The sequence below is a fragment of the Oreochromis aureus genome, linkage group 5 (assembly GCF_013358895.1).
Source record: "Oreochromis aureus strain Israel breed Guangdong linkage group 5, ZZ_aureus, whole genome shotgun sequence".
NCBI classification, from domain to species: domain Eukaryota; kingdom Metazoa; phylum Chordata; class Actinopteri; order Cichliformes; family Cichlidae; genus Oreochromis; species Oreochromis aureus.
In genome coordinates this window covers 40,412,407-40,428,505 of record NC_052946.1, presented here as the reverse complement: position 1 = coordinate 40,428,505, position 16,099 = coordinate 40,412,407, and the positions used below count along the sequence as shown (strand labels likewise).

Here is a 16,099-nt window from a genome sequence, read left to right as displayed (position 1 = left end):
GAGACTGCAGTCATTAAGGAGAGCATGTCTCGGGGATTACAAGCAGAAACAGAGAAATCAAAGGCTTCAGGAGCTCATTGGTATTCCAAGCACCTTAATCTGCGATGAGAAAGGAGGAGCGGAAAAGAAATAAAAATGCTGACCTTAGTTAAACTTCATTCACTTTCAAGTGCTGGTACTTACTGTCAATGTGAAGTTCCATGCCTCCATTCACACTTTGTTTGATCTCAGTCAGAAATCTTTTGATGTACTTTGGTCCTCTGATGGACTGTTGTCTCCCTGCCATCCACCCAGTGCATGCTTGGAAGTGATACATCCAAACAGCACGTTGGGATAAATGAATGAGAAATCAATTTTTCTGTGAAGTCCTGATGTCGGACGCAGAGTAGAGGTTTCTGCCACAGCTTCACTTTATTCCACGGTGAATTCAGAGGGAACAAAATCTCAGAACTCAACAAAAATGCCAAAGTAGACGGAAAAAGTTGATTCTGTTCATCTGGACGTAGCATTTTCAGTCTCAGCTAGCTGCGGGTTTTCCCAACCTTATATAAAATACCTGAACTGCTCAGACACCCAGCTCTCAGCCAAAGCACCCATGTCCCCAACTTTAAGCCTTAATACATTTAAAAATTAAAAAAGACAAAGACAAACAATCCCACGTACAGTTGTTATGTTATAAAGTGTAAATATGTTTGTTTGTTTGTTTGTTTGTTTCTGGGTAAATTTTGGATGTTTTAGCACGAGAGTCAGTTAGGATTGCCTCAAGTGGACATTAGAGGAACTGCAGTCCATGAAGACAAAATATAGATATCACTTAAACTGTAGAGTAATAGTGGGGTACTGAGGTAGGAAAAATATCCTCATATATTAAATTATCTGAAAAGGAAGCACGTAGAAGCAAGTAGTACAGTCGTCTCAGTAAGCTAATTGGCTAGTTAGCTGCTAACATTAGCGTAAACAGCGAGCTACTTACTCATATTGATAGCTGTAAATGTTACGTTACAGTACTGCTAAAAAAATACGTTAGTCTTCAATGGACTTTGTCACCAACAACTTGCACACATCGGCACACATTTTGGGGGCCTTTCGGTTTGTTGCTACCATCTGCAAATTTCATTAAAAGTTTAATAAACTATCATCTTGATATTAAGGTATGTGCTAACTAAAAATAAACACTTCAAGCTGTAAGCTAATGATAGTTATATAAGATCAGATGCATGCTGGTGCAATAAGCTAGTTGTACGTCCAATGGATGCATGATCTGATTAGTCGACGAATCGCAAAAATAATCGGTGACTTGTCGACTATCAAAATAATCGTTGTCGTTTGGCAGCCCTAGTTGATAGAAGAGTTGGATATTGGACATTACTTTGGAAATTTGATTTCCACAGATTCCCTTCTTGTTTCTTAATGCCCTACTATTACCATAAAAACTGTAAGAGAAAGCGTTTCTAAAATACACACATAAATGGAAAATATAAAGGCTGAAGTAAATATGGATTATCAACACGCAGTGCCCGTGATGTGAGAAATCCCAGTCTCTGGGGTCCACCGGTCACTCCACCTACCTCTGTGCAAACTGTGAATGAGTGTGAGGGGGAATCCTGTTCTGCAAAGCCAAATGTTTTGCAGAATGTGTGAAAACTTGTTTCATTTGATTACGTATTCATTTTTAAATTGAGCGCTGACAGGTCATCATTAAGAATCTCATCAGCTAAAACAATTAGCCTAGACTCTCTGGGTGTATCCTACAACCAGGACTTAATGAGCTGCAGTGGATCGCAGCATGATGAATATGACATTAGTAGAGCGCCTGTGTAATAAAAGCGCTCAGCATGCAGCAGGAAAAGCCGTGATTCCCTCATTTCAACCGCATCAGCAATTCAGACAAACACAACAATCCAGCAGCACAGCAAGTTTAAATAAGAGCCGCTTGGCTTTTATGATGTTGTGCAGCAATAATGAAATAAACTCATGTTGCTGCTTAATGTCCCTTTGATGTCTCCCTGTTGCACCAAACACACAATAAGATAAAAATGGATGAAACATTAGCAGACACTTGATGATCAGTCACTCAGAGAATGTACTGTACATAAAGGCTTAATATCCCAAATTAAATAAAAAGCATGGTTGTTTCCCAGCCTCTGAAGTATTGAACCCCCTTCTGCTTCTATAAAAAATGATAGTTTTCATCAGCAAAACTTATCACATATTAAATGATGAGCTTTATGCATGTAAAGATCTCTCTCTTGTGGTCTTTTGAACTAAATCCTTCCAAGTTGGAAAAACATAAAAGCATATCTGTAATGTTAGAGGTTCTGCTGTTCTCCTGCAGCCAGAACTGCCATCCACTATGTTTTTGGGTGACCACGCTTGGTGCAACTATCAGCAATCAATCAATTTAGTGCACCCTTGGAGGCTCGATTCTGCCTTGATCTTGGCCATTAATACTCCATAGAGGGTACTGCTCCTTGTGGCTGTTCTTCTTGTAGCCAAACATCTCAGTGATCACTGCTGCCATGGTATAGATCAGCTGGTTGGTTTCGGTGAGGGTCGCAGTAGGGATTGTCCAGATGTCACATCTTCTAGTAGACTTTCAGAGGATGCTTCACGTGGTCTTCGTAATTGGCCAGGAGGATCCAGGGTAGAGCCATTATCCATTATCTCAGGTCAGCCGCTCTTGCACTCAAGGCCTTCAACGCACCAGTTGTTCTTGGGGTTTGGTGCCTAGTCTCAGAGGGTGGGGCTGATGATATCTCCCACCTCAAAAGTCAAGGAAACCACAGGACACATCCAAAAATGTTTCATTACACCGCTGGTAAAATGCTGCCTTGGTGGTTAAAATTTAAACAGGGTAGTGACAAAAAGTACCTTTAACCCATATTGCAAGCTCACCCCTAAACTATCCAAGTAGTTTTTAGTGTTAAACCCAATCTATTAAACACAAGCGCCTAAATGGGAAGTCAAATTTGTAAGTTATTATTCCAACACCAGCCTTCCAATATTTCAACACTGATTTCATACTGAAGATATAAAGGAGACCACCATCTCTTAGCAGCTGGTTTTGCTCTTGTGCATAACAGTGAGACGCACATGGTGTCTGAAAAAGAACACATCAGCTCAGCACTACAACTAACTTTCTATTGATGTTGCTTTTTCACAGATACCAGCCAGTGTTGGGAGCAACGGAATACATGTACCGGCGTTACGTATTTAAAATACAAAATATGAGTAACTGTATTCTGTTACAGTTACCATTTAAAAAGGTGGTATTCAGAATACAGTTACTTTGTTGAAATAAATGGATTACACAGCGGTCACTTCCTGTTTCCTATGTTAGGCTGTGCCTTCTCTATTTTTGGTAATTCCACGCCGGTGGAAACACAAACAAAACATGCATTAAGAAGCTCTAAAGCCTGGGTCTCAATCTCGCGGCCCATGTCACCTCTACTTGCGCCCTGAATAGTGATGTGAAGAAATATTTTTTAAAATTATTATTCAAAAAATGATTTAATATGAAGGCAATAGGCAGAGTGTTACAGACATAGCCCTAAAGAATGTAGCCTCATGGGCAGTGTAGTCCGTGCTGCAGGGAGAATGGACTGTCATACCCGTTATGTGTCTGTGAGCGAGGGAGGGAGAAAAAGTAGAGTAGGAAAGTACGAGTTGTCACGGAGCAAAAACGGGAGCTGGAAGCATGTAAATATAATAATAACCACAGCAGCCAAGAAGAGTGCCTGACGAGCCCAGCTGTAAGTAAGCTATTAAGACTCAACTGTACACTGTGTTCGTGTTTTCCTCCGAAACAATAAGTTCCGTTGGAGCAGCCTTTCAACGCCTCTCTCTGTCTCTCGCTAGCAAAGTTGACCCAGACAACAAAGTAAAGCTAGTTTTCAGCTACGAGCCCGACACGAACCCGACGTATTAGCCAGAGGTCCCTTTACTACGGTTCGGAGCCGCGGACCTGTTTTATATACGCACGGAATCGTTTTCTATACGAGATCGCTGCAAAAAGTGAAGCTTTACCTAATGTCCACCTACTGTTACTCATTTATATTAAGATTTAAACATCTAGTTGGTATTGGTATGGCGAGTAACCTTCAGTAATAGTAATAAAACACACAGCAATAGTAAAAGTATATAAAGTATATACATACATATATATATATGTATGTGTATAAAGTAATCCAAAGTATTCATGCCACCACCACCACCTTAAGATTCTTCGTATGTTTGCGCCTCCAGTCTTCCTCACCTCTGACTGTCTTTTCTTTATCTGTAGTCTCCACCAAAAGGAGCGACTATTCCATACCGACCCAGCCCGACTCCGGGAACTGTACTGCTGGCAGGAAACCAGGTAAGCTGTTGGAGAATGATGATAATTAACATCCTGCTGGAAAACACGTACCACTGTAAAGGTCCTTCAGACGAACCGTAACAGGGAGCAAAACATAAAATATGCAAGACGGCAGGAAAATGATAGATGGAGCAGACAGAACAAAATAATGCAGGTATCCAGTGATGAAAGTAGTATGAGAGTGGCAGAATAAAGGAAATGATTAATGAAGGCAGAACAAACAGATTTATAGACAGAGGGAGGAAAATCAGGTAACAGAAGGAAACATGAAAGGAGGAGAGGCAGAGATGCTGGTGAAAGAGGGCGGACGGATTAATGGGTCATATAGACGCGCAGATGAAGGGGATTTAGGGAGGTATGAAGAAATGATGGATGTATGGGAGTACTGAGGAAGAGATGGAGGAGTGGACGGATGAGTGAGTCGATACATAATTTATTATTCAAGAATATGCTTTGGTTTGCAATTTCAGTGTCAAAGAGAATACCCACATGGTCGCTTACCCTCTTCTTTTTTTCCCATGCACAGACACAGTCATGTTTCCATCTTTTCAGAGGAGATCAAACTGCCTTACATTAATTTCCTGGATGTAGACTAAACTTAATCTAAAACAGCAATTTCCTTCATATGGCTCCACAGGCAACTTTTGGTCCTCGCAGAAAAGTGAGGTCCCCACAAGTCATTAAACAGATTTATGTCCCCACAACATCAGTAATGCAAGTATGGATGTGTACACACACACACTTCTTAAAAGTCCACTTGCTAAGTTGTAGGGTGTAGGCGGCTCTTGTCACACCAGTTCAATATGATAAAATTATGATTTCTTATGACGACTCCTCACAATTCTTAAGTGTTCATGACAGAAAACATTTGTCACTGCTGGGGAGGAAACCTTGGTTTGTCTGTGTTTCTGTGGAGAATTTGTTGGATTGGAAAGTTTTCACCAAATTCTACTAGATATAATTTTTATTTCCAGAACAGATTGTTATCTCTTCCAGGGAAGTCATGTGATCATCCATTTGATAGCATCCTTGAAAGGCTGGGGACGGATTTGAACAAATATGGGGATTGGTTGAACTTAGGAGTGATTCACTTTTAGATACAATCTGATTCTATAACCAGGAATTTTTGGAAAATGTTTTATGTTCCAAAATAGGGCAAAACTTTGCATCATGTAAGATCAGATGGACATCTATCAGGTCATTGGTGACCCATCTAGGGCTATGATTAAGACATTGTTTGTAGCTGAACTTTTCCTTGTTTGGAACACCTCGTAATGGAAAGACACTGGTGTCAAGTATATTTGAGTTTAACTTAAAACTATCTTGTAGTTTCTATAAATTTGCCTTAGACATGTTTGGGCTGGTGACCTGGTGAATACTACAAGATCAGTGGTCTCAAAATTAACTTACATTTTCCTTCAAAGGTCTTAATATGTTTTAAATATACATAAAACACTTTGTGACATCTTTTATTCGGGTAAGAAAAAACGGTCACACAAATAGAATGCAATCTGCAATCGATGTAGAAAACCTGAAAAATGAAATTAGATGTTTGTCTGCAGACGGTGCATACTCTTCTGACAGGGCTCAAAGGTAATCAGTGGGAAGCCACCTCGTAGTTAAAACAAAACAATGGATTTGCTGTCTTAAAGATAATTTAAAGTAAAGACATAATAAGAAACGATGCTTTTTGCCTTCTTACCACTTATTCTGCCAAGATGCTCTTCAGGCTGCAGGGATTGATTGTCAGTATAATCACATCAAGTCCCATTTCTGACGATTACACTGTCTATTGGGGATCTTCAGATTAAACCAATAACTCATTTTAATAGATCACCATGTGGAACTGATTTAGGTAATTGAATCATGGTGTTAGAGGATTATAGTCAAGGTTGGAAAGGAAAATCTAGATTAGGTTTACAGCCTAATAATGTTTCTCCAAGTGTTATTGAACAAATACAGTATATATTTGACATGTTTGCAGTTGCAGAGTTTACAAATGAAACTTAAAATCTACTAAAATATATGCTCAGTGATGCTGAGCGCCCTAAACCCGACCTAAACGTTCCTGCATTTACAGAAAGTATTAATCAACAGAGAAAAACATGTTCTGGGTAGAACTGGCTCAACATTTAGCCCAAGGCTGCTCCAGTGTAAACACAGGTAGAGGATTTTATATCTTTCTAAGTTTCTTAGTCCTGAGGAAAGTCCCTGCAGTGAAAAGACAGCTAGAAGCACGAGAAGCTGCTGTTAAGACTCTTTGTGTCTCTGCTAGCTTAAGACTGGGAGTCTCTTGGCCCTTTGACAGTCACTAGAAATGCATTTATGGCCCTTTGTGAGTCACTGTGTTATGGCTGTGCTATAAAAGGCTCTCTGTGTGTTTCTTTAACCGTAACCCCAGAGATTCCCAGCGTACTGCAGTCACATCCTTCCTGTTTAACTCGTTGACCTTGTAAATAAGTTGTTCTTGTTAAGCTTGGATTACATCACTGTTATTGACTCTTATCAGCAAGGCACAAACTGGAAATGTGGTCGTCCAGATTTCTAAAGAAACTACAGAAACACGTGCAGCATGTTTCCATCTGTACTCTTCCTCAGAGAATTGAACTGAATGAAAGCTGAATGATCCAAATATTCTGACCTCGTTTGCCCCCAATTAGCACTTTCTGCTCAAGCATAACAAAACCAAAGTAGAAAAATCCTGCATCTTTAACGATTTCTCCCTGTAGGTTTTTCAAAGTACCTTGAATTCTGAAAAGTTTTCCGAGACGAAAACTCTGATGCAATCACATGGTTGCAGAAATCTTGCTGTGTGCGCTCAGGCTCGACGGTGCATCGGAGCTTAGCCGCGCGCAGGTTGTCATTTGGTCAGTCCGAGACGTGCATGATTTTTTTTTTCCCTAAGAGAGTGGCATATCTGAAATCTGTCTGTACTTGGTCACACATCACTGGACTGCAGCACAGATTGTTTGGAGATTGACTTGGACGTCTCTCTGCATAGTTGTCTGGGGCATTTGGTTATTTGTGGATGAACTCTGAGGCGCTGCTGCAGTCAGCGGTGGGAGAGTTTGTGCACAGCTCGTATTTCATCAACTCGAAACCCTAAAATCTCATGTAATGTAAAATCAATGCTGAAGAAGATTCAATAAAACAAGGTCATTTATAACTTTAGCGCATCACAGTTTTCCACCAGCACTTTAGTTTAAGTTACAGAGACAGAAATCGTCCATTGTGTTTGCTTGTTATTCTGCAGATCTGCATATTTGAACAAAAGCTCAAGCTGAAGCTTTTTGGGGATTTAATGAGAACTTCAGCAGCTGCAACAAGGCAATAATGAATTATGCAATTTAGGTCATACAACCACCAAGAATAGATCTCACGTCCAGACCGGGTCTAAAGAAACTCTTTCATGTCCTCAGTTTAAAGTTTGGGGAAAGCTAGTTTACCATAAACCAAGATCAGTGAGATTACTACTGTGCCTATGCTTCTTACACTGATTTCCACTGAGTCACGTGGCAGGTTGCTGCTTACCAAACTGTAGACAAAATTATGACAGGATCTTAGATTAGCTTGTCGGACCTCTAGTCACAGCATTACGTTTATTCAATTTTATTTTTTATGTCATTTTTATACCTGTAAAGACAAAAATGATGGAAGCCCAACAAGATCCTTTGGTAACAGTAGAGAGGAAAAACATCCCTTTTAATAAGAAACGAATAAAAATAAAATTGAGACAGGGATGGTTCATTTACCAGATGATTAAATTAGATGGAAAAAATCAAGATTAGTAGTAAAAATATGTTAAAAGTAAGAAAACATTCAAGAATAATGGAATCAAATCATTTTACAAATACTTCATTAATCACAGCCTTCAATAACCAAAACATGTTTTAATGCTCTTTAAATGTGTGGAACTGTGAGTAACTTCAGACACAAAATCTCAGACTGCAGCATTTTGGGGGTTTTTGTACACATGCGTGTGCAAGACACGTTAACGCTTCAGTACATGCCACTTTAGTCTACGTGAAATTAGCACTGCAGAACCATCTGCTTCACTTTCCACCTCATTTACAACAGAAAGAGGCCGGGGCACTGTATAAGATCCAAGAACCAATCGTTAGCTGGCGTGAAATATTAATATTTTAAACAAATGGCGGAAAAATAGCAGAGGAGTAACATTTAAACGTCTAGTTGGCCAATCGCATATGTCACTAAAGGTAAACCGCACCAAGCGTGACGTCGCTGTTCCGTTTCATGCGTTCCTTCTCTGGTTTTCACCTTCGCCACCTTGAGCCGGCCGCTTGTGTGATTTGGGGCTATAAAAATAAGACTGATGCAAATTGAATTTCAGCCATGTTGTTTCTGCACTCAAACTGCTTGTCTGTGATTTTGGCATTCACACAAAGACGTCTTTGTACTTCATTTATGCCTCTTGCACCTTGAGTTTACCTGTGTGTGGACATGGCAAACAGACTTTCTTTACTAATAACTAAAACAAGTCATTTCAGTGCATCTCCAGGGCAGTTTGGCCTTTGGACAATGTCTCAGTGCTCGACAGCATCGGCACACCTTTGGCGTCACGCTGTGTTCAAGCTGCTGCGTGGCAGATTTCCTTTAGAGAATTATAAAGCATTTATTCTGCTCCCCTTCATCTTCTCATCTAGCAGTAAATGGGAAACTAAATGAACTCTTGATAGTTTATTACTGTAGAGCAGGATTTCTGCTTCTCATTGCAGAATCACATGGAAAACCTGTTTTTGTTATTTGTTCTATGCGTCTGGTCTTTCCTGTCTTTACCTTTGCTTTTCAAAATGTCTGACAAATAAATACACAATGAATCTGAGCTCTTGCAGTAGCAAAGGAAACACTCATGTAATCAGCTGAGTAACACTGCTTACATGATGCTAAAGCAACTTACAGCCGATTCAGTGACGTAAAAAAAATCTTCTAGTTGTTTTTAAGGACACTCATAAAATTAAAGGCCACATTTTCTTATTAAATTAACACAATTCTTGCTGCTTTTACAGTTAGTGAGACATTGTTGGTAAAATGCTTTCATAAGTATCAGAATAATTGTTTCTTTATATGGTAAAAGCTGGGATCAGTTTCAGTTCTTGTTCCTGTTCCCTTACGTAGTCTTACTAACTCAAGTTTAACAGTCTCATGAGGCGACTGTGCATTAGTGCAGTGGGGGAGATTTGAACCAGCTTGACATTAGTTAGTGTGTAACAGTGTCCACACTGCATGCCTCACACAGGTTTAGCTGTACGTCGAACAGTTGTGGCAATGAAGGATCCCGAGCCGCTCTGCAGTGACCAGGTTGTTCATGTTTGATCAGTTCTGAGCTCTAACCGTGGCCTTGACTCTGCTTGTGTCTCTCTGTGCCGGCTGAAGGTGTTCGAGGCTTCAGACTTTGGCTCTCACCCCCTGTTCTCAGTGGCACAGGGAGGAGTGGACCTGCAGCAAGTGAGTATGGCCGCCTGGGGGCAAGGGTTGAGGGTCAAAGGTCACTGCATCACTGCCTTTGTTTCCATCTACCAACGAGCTGCTTTGACTGGAAGCTGGGTTGGAAACATTTAGAGCTGCAATCAGTTAATTCAGCTGCCCGAGACTGAAATGTGTTCACTACGATGTAATGAGAAGAGAGCCTTGCAAACATTTGTAAAAGTTTAATGATTTAATTTTAGTTCAAGTACAAATATATACACTGCTCAAAAAATTAGAGAACACACTGAAAACACATCTATCAGCACTGATATGGACTCAGGGTTAGGAATGAAAGGATGGAAATGATCAACCTGCAGAGCTCTGAAAATCAAAGTGATTATGCATCAGGCTAATCACTGCAGCAACTCAAAACGGTACTCAGTAGTTTGTCCACGTGCTTGTCTTGTATGCTTGTCTGAAAATGGCGGCGCACTCTCCTAATACGATGAACGGTGTCCTGGGAGATGTCCTCCTAGTTCAGGACAGTCTGAGGGGCAACCTGGTGACGTCCAAGAGGTGTCCTATTAGATTTAGATCAGGTGAGCCTGGGGGCCATCCTCCTTCATCCTCCAGGAACTGCCTGCATACTCTCACCACATGTCATACACCAGGAGGAACCCAGGACCCACTGCACCAGTGCAGCCTCTGGCAACGAGTCCAAGGATTTCATCCCCATACCTGATGGCAGTCAGGGTGCTGTTGCCTGGCCTGTACAGGTCTGTGCGTCCATCCATGACCATCACTGATCCACCACCAAACACTCATGCTGAACGATGTTACAGACAGCATAACGTTCTCCTGGAGAGCGTTCACGTGTGCTCAGGGTGAACCTGCTCTCTTTTCTGAGAAGCACAGGGCATCTGCTGTGGACCTGCCACTGCTGGCACTACGGCAAATGCCAACTGGGCTCCAGCGCCCCGGGCTGTGAGCACAGGGTCTACTGATGGCCCTCAAGACACAAGACAAGTCTGATTGTTTGGTCAGAGACGTTCACACCGGTGGCCTGCTGGAGTTCATTTTCTTGCGCTCATCCTGTTTCTGCAAGGTTGAACCACTGCAGCCAAGTCCCACAATCTTTGGGCCATTTTGGGAGAACTCCTACTGAAAATACATACAGTGGTTTGAGGGAGGTGGCTGCCCTTCCCTGAGCCTGCTTCTTTTGGAGCACCCAGTGCACCCAGTGCCGCTCATAAGAGATGATCTGTCATTGGGGTTCTCTCAGTAATATTGTAGGATCAAGACCTTACAAATATAAAGCCCCTTGAGTTGGGCTGTAATTACTAGTAGAAAGTAGTAGGAGTAGAAACATCTGAGTAAACTAAAAGATTTGACAAAGTTTCAAACGTGATGTGTTTGGCAAAAGTTCATAGAACAATACAAAAGTTCTTGAAAAACTCTTTCAAGTGTTTTTGTTTGCAAAGTCCTCAGTTTGCTGTTTTATATAATTCTATTCACATAACTAGAATTTTTCTCAGGATAATTATGTCGTTTTTCAGCTGCACTCAATTTGCAGATCAAACCCCTTCTTCCCATTCGGTCCTCATTCCCCACACAATGCGAAAGCTTGCCTCCTATTTATTCAGATTTTTGCTAACACGGGACTTAAATGGTTCATCGCCAACACACGCCAGCGCTTTGTTTCAGTTTTTGCTCTAAATCAATGGATCTTTTTGTTTCGGTCAGTCGTGTGGGGTAAACAACCGCCTCCCTCGGGCCGGGGAGCGAGCCAAAGGACCTGAATTCAATCATGCTGCTGCTGCGCTGCAGCCGACACTGGCATCGTAAAAACAGATGGTCAGTGCGGTCAAGGATGCCAGATTAACACCTCTGCACAGAGGAGCTCAGTAAACATGAATCTTCTTTTTCACATTAAAAGCAAACAAAATGCAGGCGCAAAATAGCCAAGGCTGAACGAAGATGAATGCCGTGGAGAAAAAGTATAAAACAGGCACAGAAAAACACTGAAAACGAGGAGGAGAGGTGACGAATCGAGACAGGAAAAAATAAGTGCAGGGAAGGAGAGCGAGTGGGAAAGATAGAGAGACGAGCGGGGATGCCGAGCAGCTCGTTTTCCTCCTGGTGAGTTTAATGGCCGTTAAAAGCAGAGAGAGGTCAGCCTACTCGCTCTCAGTGCTTTCACCTCCCAGGAAGCGCATCCGTTAAGGAGTTTTACATTTTTCCCCAACTCATTCTTTGCTCTGAAACACAAATGAAGCAGGAGTAGATTCTGTGAAACGGCCGTACAGCCGTCGGCTATAATTGCGAGGATGGATCGGGGAACGCACGGGTCATTTTTTTATGTGCTTGTACTCTAGAGGGCTGCCATCGGGTTCACAGTCCTCAAACAGGCTTAAAAGTGGCTTAATGAATCCAAAACGTACAGCAGGTGGGATGCTATCAAAAGCACAAACACTCAATACAGCCTCATTATTTTAATGCTCAATAACAGCTGTGCTGCTTTGCAGCAGCTGAACCAGAGCTCCACATTGTGTTGCCGTGCTGGATATGTTGAGTACCACAAACTTCCTTGAGACTCTAATGGAGTCTCAGATATGTTAATTAAAAACATTTCTTCATGAAGTTACTCGTAAACTCGATGCAAACATCACTGTGTTCCCTCAGAGAGCGTCTTCTGATGCAGATTAGCTCTAATTAAATGTAGTTTCTAGGAGACAGACACACACCTGCAGTCTGGCACGTTAAAGCGACAGCAGCTCATGAAGCTCACCTGCAACAAAACTGCAATTTTAATCGCATTTACAGGAAAATATCTTTGTTTCTAGCAAAATACCTTAAACTCTAAATGACGACACGCGGGTATCGATAATAACCATTATAAAAGAAATAATGCAGCGCCATCAGGGATGGTGATTCTGGTCGATGTTACTTTGATGCTGGTTGTTGCAGAGCTGCTCACGACGTGTCCTTCAGCATTTAGGTTTGGAGATTATGAGCGATGCCTCGTGACCTGCGGTCATCGTCTGAACAAGCAGAGGCCTTTACATCGAAGCGGGTTTCAGGACTTTAGGGTTAACCCTGCGTGGACATCACCATGGTAACTTATGCTGCCCAGCTAGCCTGCTCTGGAGCGGGCTGCGTTTGAGATCAGAGATGAGCGGGGGTGAAATCATTGTCTGCTGACCAGTCAGTTTCCTTTTAAAGACCTGTGAGCACCGACAGTTTCTTAAGAAGGCTTTGTCTGTCCTTCTTATCAGTAAGAAAGCTCAAGAAATATGGTTTTATAGATTTAATATATCCGTCCATCCGTTCTCTTCCGCTCATCCATATTGGAGTCGCGTCGGGACCGGAGCCTATCTCAGAGTTAATATAGTTTGGGGGTTTTCTTTGTTTTCCCTTTTGGCTGCAAGTAATTTTGAAACAGTTGTATTTCCTGCTGTGGACCTGATGTCATATTTGCAGTCGTCCAAGGATAGATTTGAATTCTAGTTTTATATTTATCCTTGGTTAAAAACACAGATGTGAATATTAATTTGATGGAGTAAATGACTGTTCTAACGACAGCGCGGTGTGAAGGGTCAGGACCTTCTCTCCTTCCTGGCTTCAGACAGGCTAAACTTTGTAACTGTAACAGACCTTTCCCCGCCTCACAGACCAGCGTGCACACACACACACACACACACACACACACACACACTCTGCTGCAGTATGTTGTTTAACCTCTTTGTATTTCATATATCGTGCAGCTTTTGTAAAACCAGTCGCTCTGCTGGCTGTAGACCAGTTACACCATCACTGTCATGTGACAGAGTCTGTTTTATTCACCGTTTTTAATAACCATATTTGTTTGACCGCTGAGCCTCGTTGTTGCTGGATGTGTTGAACCTGCCTCGTGACCCAGGAGTTCACGTTATTCTTGACTCTATGTTTCGCTAACAGCACCTGCACCATGCAGGAAGTGAGCAGATAGCAGATTTTGGCCATTAATCTCTCCTAAGCTGTTTTAGGACAGCGTGATGAATAGTCTGTGAGCTGCAGTACATCAGCCTGTAGGTCAGGTCAGGTTTATGCACTTATGTTAAATCTACTTTAATATGTTTGGGTTTGTTTTTTTCTTGTGAGGAGAAACGAAAAAACTAAATCTGCCTTTGAGAAATGTGACTGTAACTGAAATTATGTGACTTACTGATCTGAACATAATTTCTGAGCTCTTATCGTCTTGAAGTGTATCCAGATTTTCTCACATATCTCACACGTACTCGTGCATAAATCAAACCTACAATCTGATGAAATTTTGCGCCTCTTCTACGAGGTTTTTTTCCCCGGTGAGCGCTGGTGCATAAATAGCTTCGTGTCAAGGGCACGTCCGGGTGTTCAGACTAGACGTAACGGTCTGAGGTCAGTTTGTTGCGGCTCGTGTGTCACCGTCATTAGCCGAACGTCCTTCAGCCAGACGCTGAACCCGCCATCGCTGCTTCGTGTTGGTTTAAAAGCGGCCTCAGGCCACGTTGCTTCTGCATTTAAATATCTTTCATCCGGCAGAGCCTCTCTGAGTGATCATCTGAGGGTGTGTGACTGCAGCCGCTCATGGCTTCATAAAAGATGCACACATCCCCTCTCAGCGTTTTTAAAGTGTGTTTTTCCCGTCGTCACCTTTGTCTTTGAAACCCGGATCCACAGTCGGTAACGTCTGCCCGACAAAGCTGAAAACCTCGTAGAGAAAAGCAGAGACAAACACACTGTAACCTCAGAAAAGCAATTTAGTGGAATGAACTTCTCTTTTCTTGTTTGTTTAAGCTGAATGGAGTGAATACGAGCTCGGCTGCTTCAGTGTAAAATGTTATTCTGACTGGAGGTAAATTGAAATGATTACCAGAATAAATGAGCTATTGAGAGTTAATTTTTATATTCTCGGGCTTCTCAACATCCAGTATTTCAGATTTTAGTCAGAAGAAACTGCTCGCGGTGTGAAAGTGCTACATAAGATAAGATAAGATAAGATAATTCTTTATTGTCATTGCACAGTCATACATAGTACAGTAGTACAATGAAATTGGAAAAACTGTCCTACGTCGGCACTACATATAACACAACACGACACGATATGACACATCACAACATAACACAAACAACACAACACAGTATATTAACTTAGAAATAAAAAGAAGAATAAGTGTTATGTGTATTGCACACTGTTATTATTGCACATTAATTATTATTGCACCTTGTTATAAATATAAATATTATTATTGTTATTGTTTTAAACATTGTTACCTCCCCTAAAAAGTCCAGGCAGGTAGCCAATCAGGTCAGCTATTTGCATTGATTAGGGCTATTGCCCTGTTGTAAAAGCTGTCCTTGAGTCTGTTTGTTCGGGACCTCAGCAGCCTGAACCTCCTGCCAGACGGCAGCAGCTTAAACACCGGTGTCCTGGGTGTGTACAGTCTCGTGGGATGCTGCGTGCCCTCTTGAGACAGCGAGTGCTGTACAGGTCCTTCAGGGAGGGAAGAGGATGTCCAATGATTTTTGGGCCATATTGATGACCCTCTGGAGTGCCTTTCTGTGTGCTGTGGTGCAGCTGGAGAACCATACACCGATGCAATATGTCAGCACACTTTCAATGGAGCAGCGGTAGAAGACGGTCAGCAGCTCCTTCTTCAGGTCCATTTTTCTGAGGATTCTCAGAAAGTGGAGACGCTGTTGGGCCTTCTTTAAGACCGCAGAGGTGTTAGAGCTCCATTGGAGGTCTGTGTCTATGTGCACACCCAGAAACTTGAAACTGGAGACCCTTTCCACGCACTCCCGTTGATGCTGACAAGCTGCAGCTCGGACTTCCTCCTTCTGAAGTCAACTACCAGTTCTTTTGTCTTGGTGGTATTGAGGTCCAGGTTGTTATCTACACACCAATCTGACAGCCTCTGAACTTCAGCTCTGTGCGCTGTCTCATCTCCCCTGAGATGAGCCCCCACCACGGTGGTATCATCTGCAAACTTGATGACTGCGTTGTCTGGGTGGGTACTAACACAGTCATGTGTGTACAGAGTGTACAGTAGGGGACTCAGTACACAGCCTTGTGGAGAGCCGGTGTTGAGGCTGAGGGCTGAGGAAAGATGAGGCCCCACTCTAACTCTCTGTACACGGTCTGACAGGAAGTCTCTGATCCAGCGGCAGGTGGTAGAAGGAAGTCCGATTTCCAGCAGTTTAACTATTAGTCTGTCCGGGAGTATCGTATTGAAAGCAGAGCTAAAGTCAACAAAGAGCAGCCTGGCTGCTCTTTGGTAAATGGTGAATGATCTC

General features: G+C 42.2%; 1 protein-coding gene across 1 annotated transcript in view; it reads left to right on the top strand.

The window, feature by feature from the left end:
- The window catches only part of pcbp4 (poly(rC) binding protein 4), a 178,222-nt gene that overhangs the window by 127,562 nt on the left and 34,561 nt on the right, over window positions 1-16,099 (top strand). Inside the window, exons 10-11 of the mRNA XM_039611948.1 lie at window positions 4,283-4,357; window positions 9,752-9,823. Of these exons, the coding sequence (XP_039467882.1) occupies window positions 4,283-4,357; window positions 9,752-9,823 (147 nt within the window). The remainder of the gene's footprint in view (window positions 1-4,282; window positions 4,358-9,751; window positions 9,824-16,099) is intronic.